Source organism: Scyliorhinus torazame, chromosome 9 (genome assembly GCF_047496885.1).
Source record: "Scyliorhinus torazame isolate Kashiwa2021f chromosome 9, sScyTor2.1, whole genome shotgun sequence".
Lineage (NCBI taxonomy): Eukaryota > Metazoa > Chordata > Chondrichthyes > Carcharhiniformes > Scyliorhinidae > Scyliorhinus > Scyliorhinus torazame.
Genome location: NC_092715.1, coordinates 267,257,962 through 267,268,410, shown reverse-complemented (window position 1 = coordinate 267,268,410; position 10,449 = coordinate 267,257,962). Strand labels below are relative to the sequence as shown.

Below are 10,449 nucleotides of genomic sequence, written 5' to 3'. Positions count from 1 at the left end.
GCGGGCCGCCGCCGTGCGCATGCGAGGCTGACCCAGATGTGCTGGGAGCCGTATCGGCAGCTGGAGCTGCGAGCTCTACGACGGCTCCCTGCTAGCCCCCAGCAAGATGGGGAATCGGTGGTGTTTGACACCAGTTTTCCTGGCGTAAAAGACCACCGTTCTCATGTCGGCGTGGGGACTTAGTCTCCAAAACGGAGAATCCAGCCCCACATCCCTGTCCATGGTGGGTGGTGATAGGCAGCAATTTAAGATACATTCCTTAAAGATAGATTTACATTACATCACAATCTTTGGGAAATGATGATTACACAGTGTAAGACTGTTTTGCCTGTTGTTTATACAACCGTAGCATCATCATACTTGGGGCTGATTCTGTTCTTGTCCAAAGACCACACATATTTGACTTCAAAGGGGGTGACTGCAATTCAGAGCAGGAACACTGGCTAATTTCCTTTATTCAGGATGCTGAGGGCTATTGGAACAGCCTCTACTGCAATTCTAGCTAACAATAGCTAACTCAATACAGTACGAAGTCTTACAACACCAGGTTAAAGTCCAACAGGTTTGTTTCGATGTCACCAGCTTTCGGAGCGCTGCTCCTTCCTCAGGTGAGGAGCAGCGTTCCGAAAGCTAGTGACATCGAAACAAACCTGTTGGACTTTAACCTGGTGTTGTAAGACTTCGTACTGTGCTCACCCCAGTCCAACGCCGGCATCTCCACATCATAACTCAATACAGACTGAGCACCAGAACTGGGGGCATTGTGGCTCCACCACTTAACAGGTACCCCCACTGAGCTGCCAGGGAAGAGTTCTGAAGAAAATGAAAAGGAAGATTTATTGGAAATGTTTGAGAAATATATGTGCAACGTCCCCACCTAATGATCACCACCATCTTCCAAACTCAACTGTCTGGGAGACTGAAGAACCATCCAAACGCAACTGAACAACAAGCAATTTGCTTGAGATTGAAGAGAATATTGGCCAGTTGATCAACCTGCACTGATCTCTTCTTTATCCTCATGCCCACATCAAGAGTAGCATCGGCTAACTCCTGAGAACAAGTTGCCTACCTTCTCACTCAGTCAGGGAATGGGAATGTAACTTGGGAAGCCCTGAAATTGGACAATGGCAACAGGTTAGAAATGAATTGAAGGGAAGCAGACATGTTGACTCACTTTTCTTTATTTCCTTTTGCATTTACAACATTTATTATTTCATGGATACAGATGATCAAGCATATTCTAGCAAATTACGCAATACAGATTCATTTCAAAACACCACCAATCATGAGGCTACAATGTAATTGGTTTTAAAACATTTAATAATAAATACATTAAACTCAGAATTGAGTCAGTTTGAGTGCCTGTTCAATACTATATTTTATAATCATCTTTATTAGTCCATTCAATAAATCAACTACAGGCATTTTATACATGTGCAGACTCTTTGGCTAGTTCAACAAAACATTTATTTTCCTTTCCCATTAATATATTAATATACTTTAAGTTAATTGAATAAGTTAAATTAATTTAGTTAGGACAGAAAAAATGGTGTGAGTTATTGGGGAAGTGTTAAAACCTTCTGGGAACAATGTTCACACACAATTTCCTGTTGAGGGTTTAGAAGTGTAATTGATTGTGATTAGAATCACAAATCAGATAGCCATCCCGTGGGAACAAGATCAGTCTCTGTAAAGCCTTTGCGCACTGACTTGATCCCAGTCTTCCCTTCTGTAGAGTGCATCACAGCCTTACATTAGTAATCTCAGGAAAAAAATTAATTCATTTAATGTTTGTGCCTTTAAAATATTGTGAGACATTATTTTACAGATTCTAATCACCAGAAAGAATAGAAATTAGGCATTATGGCGATTAGAAAGACAATCACGGCATGCATCAAACATGGCATTCAACGGGAGAGATGCTGGCAGCGTGGCAATGTTGGCGAACTGGGGGCAAGGGTTCAAATCCCACCATGGCACTGGGAATTTGAATTAAGTTAAGTTCAACTAGTCTCAGTAATGATGACCATGGTGACTATCATTGATTGTCACAGAACCTATCTGAGTTCACTCATGTTCTTTCGGGAAGGACGTCTGCCGTCCTTACCCGGTCTGGCCTCCATGTGACTCCAAACCCACAGAAATGCAGTTGACTCTTAAATGCCCCACTGAAATGGCTGAACAAGCCACTCAGTTCAAGCGTAGTTGGGAATAGACAAGAAATGTTGGCCTTGCCAGTGAGGCCCACAGCCCATGCAAGAAAAGCTGAGTCAAGTCTCATTATTATCACAGTTTTGTTTTCTACATCCTCCTGTACTCGTGGAACTGATTCTCCCACTGGCTCTGGGACTGAGCTAGAACTTAGGTTAACAATGACCAAAGTCTGCCCAGGGATCACCCTCACAAACACCACTCAACTATTAAAGAGGGTTGCCTGTAACAGTTGTTACAGGTGAGCGGCATTCTTGCAGTATATTCTCGCACATTGATTGACACTCCCATTGTCTCAGAAGCCACGGAGCCCATAGCTTGTGCAAAAACAAATGGACAGAAGTTATTTTATTGAATAAATGCGGGCAACTTCCTGCACGGGTCCCCATGGTTTGCACAAACATTGTCCATAGCGAGAGGTTGTCACCCCCCATCTCCAGCCCCTCCTCCCATTGGCCTCAGTTACTGGAGAGTAGCAAGTTGAAAATCCACCCCATGGGGTTTCGAGACAATTAATGTTTCACAGAGGAATATTAAAATTGCGCCGCGCTCAGTTTAATCATTTACCAATGGAAGCCCTCAAATATCTAATCAACACCTTTGGCTGGGACATGGTGTCAGATCGTAATTCAGGTTTACAATTTCCTGGTCCCAGAATTACTTTTCTTCCAATTCACTCGATTTTGTTGCAGAAATAAAGGTTTTAGTGACCAGTCTTTTTCACCTGGGTCAATTAACACATCTAAACACACACACACTTACACATGAGGACATACTAGTGCTCATAGAGGGGTGGGGGTGAGGGGACACGGACTACAAAACATTTAATTTTTTTAACAGAGCAAATTGATATAAAATAGCAGTGGGCGGTGCCACGGTGCTATCAGCTGAGCAGGAATGTTCCTCGGGTGAGAGGTCAGGGCTCACCCACTCCTCCTGGCAGCTGGAACAGCCAGAGGCTGGTGATGGGACGCTGCTCTCATCCACCGGGACCCTCTGTCCTGGGGACAACCGCTCTGTACTCTCTGGAAATGACCCAGCTTTGCTCCCCTGATCAATCCCTTGATCTTTAAGCAACTTGACCAGAAAGTCGATGTATTTCATCGCCAGGCGCAGGATTTCGTTTTTGCTCAGTTTCTTGTCGGGGGGGTGAGTTGGGACTAGTTTTCTCAACTCTGCAAAGGCGCTGTTCACATTTTGCTGTCTCCATCTCTCCCTGGTGTTGGTAAAAACTTTTTTGGTCATCTCTGCTGGCAGCTGTAACATTCCACACAAAGTTATTCTTACAAATAAGTCAAGAATAAGAAACCATATGAATACTGTGTCTACAAGAGTAGGTCAGAGGCCAGGAATCCTGCGGAGAGTAACTCACCTCCTGACTCCCCAAAGCCTGTCCAACATCTACAAGCCACAAGTCAGGGGTGTGATGAAAAACTCTCCACCAGTCCTGTAGAAGGGTCATTAAAACTGGAGACGTTAACTCGGTTTCTCTCTCCACAGATCCTGCCAGAGTTTATCCAACATTTTCTGTTATTATTCACCACTTGCCTGGTTGAGTGGGGCCCCAGCAACACACAATAAACTGGACACCATCCAGGAGGAAACAGCCCAGTTCACCAGCACCTCATCCACCACCTTAAAAATCACACCTTCCCCAGTAGCCCAGGTGTGTACAAGATGCAGTGTAGCAACTCACCGAAGCCCCTTCCACAAAACCTTCCAAAACCATAACCCCCACCAACTAGAAGAACAAGGGAAGGAGGCGCAGAAATACTTACAAGTTACCCTCCACATATCACCCTGAGGTGGAAATATATCATCTTTCCTTCACTGTGAATGGGTCAAAGTCCTGGAACTCCCTCTCTAACAGGGGTGTACCTACACCAGAAGAACTGCAGCTCCTTCTGGAGGGGAATTAGGGCTGGGCAATAAGTGTTGGTCTTGTCTCTGGTGGCCACATCCCAGGATTGAGTAAAACAAATCTGGTAGCAGTATCTTCTGCCAAGTTTTGTTTCAGAATCACAGAATTGTTACCGTGCAGGAGCCCATTCGGTCCATCGTGTCTGCACCATGACCCCCAAATTTCCTCCTGATTCACTGAATCATTTCAAAATGTAATTGATGCAAAAGACCAGAATCAAAGTAACAAAAAACTTGCTTTTACCTTTTCTAGTACTTTTCATAACCACCGGATATCTCACTGTACTTCGGTACATGTGACAATAAATATCAATCAATCAGAGTGTTTTACAGCCAATTAAGTTTCTTTCCCCCCCTTTAGTAGAAGGAGGAAACACAATAACTTCAACAGCACCACAAACAGCAACACAACAATGGCCAGAATAGATGTGGATGGAGGGATAAATATTGGCCAGGACACCAATATTCATCGGGTTCGAAATGTAAACTTGTTTTTATTATTGTTTAATAGCCGGATGCCCGGGAGGTTTTGTGACAGAGGGTTAGCGTCACCCGCCCCCCACCCTCCCCCCCCGGTTCAAGTCCCACCTCAGGACTTGAACGGCCACAGACGATGCGTTCAATAATGTGGCCAAACGGGTTGCTAATCAGCCTGGAAATGTTTCCCAGAGGGCGGGAAGAGAGGGCAAGTTCCCTTGCAAACCACTGCGGGATTGTGCGGAGCTTAATCATGGACCAATCCAATGGCAGTCCATGATTCCCAATGTCTTCTTGGGACATTGAGCTGGAGGAGGTGGGTTTTTATTAAAATCTATCAGTTGGGTAATGGACACTAATAACTTTGTGTTCAGGAACCATTTTTAACATTCAGGTTGGCGCCATTTCCCATTCCTACCTCATCATGATTCAATGTTAAACAACTGTCTGGTTTCAACTCGGGTGAGTTGGTTTGTTAAATGAAGGGGGCTTTTTAAATCAAAAGTTTCCTGGCAGTTATACCATCCAAACATATGGGTTACACACCAACATCAGCGATTACCCAGATTATCACAGTGAACCATTCTCATCAGATTCATTTTTGATGCCCGCATTTCTCCCCCACACCCTCAATAAGTCACTTCTGCTCAATGACTGGTGCTGATGCCAGAATATACAATTGTGCAACGTTAAAGGTGAATGTCAGCGGTTGAATAATATGTGCACTCCTACCTGGAATACTGGGCTCTTTCTGTGCACAACACCTCAGGAAGGCTATGTTGACTTTGGAGACAATGCGGTGTTGATTCAGCAGAATGATACCAGGGCCAAAAGGGTTGTTATTTGGAAAAGTTGCACAGAGAAACCATAGAAGATTAAGGGGGACATAACCTCAAAATTAGAGCTAGACCATATTAGGGGTGGTGGGGGTACTTGTTCACACAGAGGGTAATGGAAATGGGGAGCACTCTCCCCCCCGCACCCCCACACCCCCAAAAAAGCTGTTGAGGGCCTCAACTAGAAATATCAAAAGTGAGATGATGAAAAGATGAAAATCGCGTATTGTCACAAGTAGGCTTCAAATGAAGTTACTGTGAAAAGCCCCTAGTCGCCACATTCCAGCGCCTGTTCGGGGAGACTGTTACGGGATTGATGGGGTTTGAGGAGGATTAAGGATCACAGACCAAAGGAAGTTCAGATCCAGATCAATTGTGATCCGATTGAATGCTGGAACAGACTCGAGGGGCTGAATGACCTCCTCCTGTCCCCACGTCCCCTCCGTTTATTAGTCGCAAGGCAGATTTTGCGAAAAGTAACGATGCAATACACTGTTTGCCCTAAACAAAAACCAGTTCGACATTTCTTAGTGAATGCAGGATCTGTTCTGAGATGGTTGATTTCTGAGCCATTGGTTCGATTCGGAACTCAGGAGGATGACACAAATAATCAACGGCGGATATTTCTATTGATCTGACATTGGCACCTATACAGTCTCCAGTAAAATCAGGAAGAGATGCTAAACTTGTCATTCTGTCCCCACCGCCTCTATTGTCCCGAACACCCCTTCCCAATCCTGGTCCCAGTGTCTAAAACTATCTGGTCTAAAATCAGGCTGATTAAACTGAGCACCAATTACAGCCATTGCAAAGCAACTGTAACCGAATGGAAATCTGCATGTGCAAGGTGTCACATTTAAAAGCTGACACAAGAACTGGGAGCCGGCGCAGCCAAAAGATTCCTGGACCACCTTCAAAACATCTTCCAACTGAAGAGACTGAGGTTGAAAATACCACTGCCTCGCTCACACATTTACAGAATCTAACCAGCGATCAATCAACTACCTGGAACAGGAATTCTAATCTGAATATGATCAATAAGAAATGAGCAAGACAGACACCTTTCACTTGAAAAGAAAATCCGCTGCGATAGGAAATAGGGAGAGAAAATGAGGTGGCGATCCAGGTTGTTTGCCGATAGGTATGCTACAGCTGTTCATATGTACACCGGTGAAAAAACATGCACATTCCTACCTACGGTGCACCTACCTACCTGGAGTAGGTCATCCTATTCCCGTGCCAAACAAATCTCACAATGGTTTATAATTACCTGTTTGAGTCAAGTGCAGGCTGCCAGTGGTGTACTTGTCACAGGAGCTGGGATGTGGTCTGCACCGTGCTGTGTGCGGCGGAGGCAGTGATACCCAGGCACTCTGCAGTGTTGTGGGGGCTTTGCAGGGGGGGGGGGGGGGAGCCTGGAGGGAGGGAGGAAGGAAGGGGGGTTGAGCCTCGGTAGGGAGGGGGCTCCTGTCATTTCTAGTGTGGCTGTTCCTTTGTTTGACATGTGTCAGTACTCTGTGTACAAGTGAATTTATTTCGATCTCCTTGGAGACCAGCGGCACAATGCTTCAGCTCTTTACCAGTTTGACATCTTGTTCCTTCCACTGCAGAGAAGAAAACACTTCCAGCACATTTACCAGCGCGCCCTTCACTCGGGAAAGTTGGGGGGGGGGGGGGGGGGAAGAGAGAGATTTTATTATTTATTCCCTCTTTCTCAGGAAAACCTCGATCCGCATCACAGTCACCTGGGCGCCTCCAACAATGTGCCCTTCCTGACGATGGAATTTAAAACCTCCAGCACCTTTGCAGAGACAGCACGGGTGTTTTGTGATGTCCTCTCCAGCGATTCTGCCGCTGACTTATCCTCGGCAAGCAGGAGAGCAACATCACAACATCTACAGTCTAAAATAAAGCATTGGTGTGAGGCAAAATCATTCCAGGGGAATAAAGTAAACTGTTCCTGTTCAACACAGGAGCTGGGAATAGAGTTAACACATCATGCAGTTGATGTTTGTCGTATTTTATATACATATATATACATAATAAATCTGCATTCTCATCATTAGCTGCGCCCCTTTCATTGCCTTTAATTTATGCAGTTATTAATTTCCCCCCCACCCCCCCTCAAGTGCTTTGTTTCAAAGTGACGGACCTGCTTTGGGATTTTACTTTGTCGAGTAGGAATTTACATAATCCGATTACGGGGATTATCAAGCGGTTGCAAAACTGCCCCAGTGGGTTTGAGTTAAAAAAAAAAAAATCCTTACTATTCATGGCGCTCTGTGCTGTGGACAGTCCAGCACCTGCAATCCGGAGCGACCGCCTCTCACAGTACTCCAGTAGGATGTGCAATGTACATCAAAACTGCTTCATGTGCGCCGCGCTTTTAATTGATGCGCCTGGATTGGTCTGGAGACTGAAATCGAACGTTTTGGGGGGGCTTAGTGTTATCCAGAGGGTCATCTGTTTTGTTTTTAAATAGGGACCAAACTTGCATGGTCCCTCAGTACTTGCCGGCGGAGTTTCTAAAGCATTGGTCGCCGAGTCAGTCGGCACAATCACAAGGTGATTGTTATTATATTTTTTGCAGCTTCACAGCAGAGTGGCAGCTCGTCCAATTCTCACAATAAATCGACTGCAAAGGCCAAACTCCGGTGACAACGCCCCCCCCCCCCCCCCCCCCCCAACAACTCGCAAAGGACAAATGAGCTTAGACAAATGTTTGCTTTAGCTGAAGATTGTCCACCGGTTTGTTCACAGTCTAAAGGCAAGCTCTCCCCTGACTGCAGTGGAAGTGGGGAGGGGAGGGAGGAGTTTTTAACCCCCCCCCCCCCTCCCCCCTCCCAAAAAAAATCCTTTTCTGGATTTTTTAAAAATGAAATGGGAAGTGCGGCGAAGGTGCGTAAAATGTGCGGGGAAGCGACAACCATTGTCAGGCTTCGAGTTTGATTTACCATTCAGAGTGGAGAGGTGGGCTGCATCAAGCTGCTTTTCCCAGATAAGAGTTTTACAGTCTCTGGGAAGGAGTGATAAGGAAGCTGTAATTATTAATCAGGCATTAATTGTTACACAGTCAGTAAAAAAGATACAGTGCACGGTTTATCTCCACTGCAAGGCTCCTGGGCGGGGAGCTTCCCCCAACAGACGCTTTATTGATCTTGAGCTATTAAAACCCCAGGTCCGCTTTCCTAGCGCCCAGATTAACTGAATTCCACATTACTCAGAGGAAGAATCTCGCGGCTGTAAAATTAAAGAGAGGTTTCTGGAAAGGAAAGAAACAGAAAATGGATGAAAGTTGACACTTGTTTTGCTCATTTCGTTCTGCTCTGTGTTTTGACAGGAGTGGAGTGGGAATTGCTGTGTGTGTTGCAATACAGTTTTCATCAATGGCAAATCGTTGGTCAAGGAAAGCTCGGCGGATTAAAGAATTTTCGATTCTTCTTTACCCTCAACAACAGATCGATGGACCCGTCAGTGGAACGGACCTGGGAGAGGTCAGTCAATCGAACAATCAATCAATGATTGCCCTATTGAACCCAGAGGCAGAGAAACGGATTCCAAAACAAAACCACAAATGTTGCCACCTCACAAAATCAGATCCTGGAATCCTGGTGGGAATTTCAGTGAGTCAGGCAGCCTCCCCGGAAAGAGAGACAGGCAGAGTCGAGGTTTCGGGTGAGGTCTTTTCATCAGAGGTTGTTGGTCATGTTTGTATTGGGGAGACAGACGGACCATCCAATCCGGGGCAATATGGGCAGCGGTCACCAATGGCGTCAAAGGTCACCGCTCTGTGTTCGCCAAGATGATTCTTGCACCATCTGTGGGTGTCGCTGGTCAGGCCAGTATTTGTTGCCCTGAGAAGGCGGTGGTGAGCTTCCTTCTTGAACCGCTGCAGTCAATGTGGTGTAGGTACACCCACCGTGCTGTTAGGGAGGGAATTCCAGGATTTTGACCCAGTGGCAGTGAAGGAACGGCCAATATATTTCCAAGCTGGGCTGGTGAATGATTTGGAGGGGAACTTGCAGGTGGTGGGGCGCCCAGATATCTGCTGCTCTTGTCCTTCTAGATGATAAGAGTTGGTGGGTTTGGAAGGTGTTGTCGAAGGGGCCTTGGTGAGTTGCTGCAGTGCATCTTGCGGATGCTACACACGGCTGCTACTGTGGTTCGGTGGTGGGAGCGAGCAAATGTTGAAGGTGGTGGATGGGGTCCAATCAGGCGGGGCTGCTTTGTCCTGGATGGTGTCGTGCTTCTTGGGTGTTGTGGGAGCTGCAAGTGGAGAGTATTCCATCACATTCCTGACTTGTGCCTTGTAGATGGTGGACAGGCCTTGGTGAATCAGGAGGTGAATTATTCACCACCGAGTCTTTATCTCTGTAGCCACATTATTTATATGTCTGGTCCATTTCAATTTCAGGTCAATGGTAACCTGCAGGATGTTGATCGTGGGGGACTCAGTGATAGTAATGATTCTCTCTTGTTGGAAATGGTCATTACCTGGCACATGTGTGGCATGCATGTTACTTATAATCAATTTAGTAATCAATTCAACACACTTCATTGTCCTTCCAGAAATTCATTTTGGGAATAATTACTTATGTAAAAAAGAGACATTTTTGTCAAAGCTTTTTATCTTGCACTCATCAGGATAATAGTTCTATGTGAGACAAGAGTGCTGATTGGCTGCCAAGTGGACTCTGATTGACAGAGGCGTTGACTGGAAAATGCATCAGTTGATGGTGACTAACAGTTAACTGCCAAGCAGTGTTTGAAATTTAAACCATGCAGCTTTACTCTGATTGGTCAAGACATTCCCCTCAGTGTCCAACATTAGATGTGATTTGGCAATTGGACAACATTTGGTAAATCGTCCTCAGTGTGCTAAGAATTACGCTGCCAACCAATTTAGGATTGCCAGTCAGGCTCGCAGTGTAACACACTTGCACATATTGGAAGCTACATATATCAATACATGGGGCATAGCCTCAAAATAAGGGGAAGTAGA

The 10,449-nt window shown here is 45.6% G+C and overlaps 1 protein-coding gene across 4 annotated transcripts; it reads right to left on the bottom strand.

Annotated features, from left to right (window-relative positions):
- Positions 1-1,168: 1,168 nt before the first annotated feature.
- Positions 1,169-8,047, bottom strand: LOC140429906 (T-cell acute lymphocytic leukemia protein 2-like). Of its 4 annotated transcripts, none has more exons than XM_072517457.1 (2): positions 7,715-8,047; positions 1,169-3,471 (listed from the first exon to the last, which is right to left on the bottom strand). In XM_072517457.1, exon 2 carries the CDS (start codon positions 3,457-3,459, stop codon positions 3,028-3,030), a length of 432 nt encoding a protein of 143 aa, XP_072373558.1. In that variant the 5' UTR covers positions 3,460-3,471; positions 7,715-8,047; the 3' UTR covers positions 1,169-3,027. The 4 variants fall into 4 exon arrangements, with proteins under 4 accessions (XP_072373558.1, XP_072373560.1, XP_072373556.1 ...); XM_072517459.1 differs by lacking the exon at positions 7,715-8,047 and adding an exon at positions 7,600-7,689; XM_072517455.1 differs by lacking the exon at positions 7,715-8,047 and adding an exon at positions 6,718-6,844.
- Between the last annotated feature and the right edge of the window lie 2,402 nt (positions 8,048-10,449).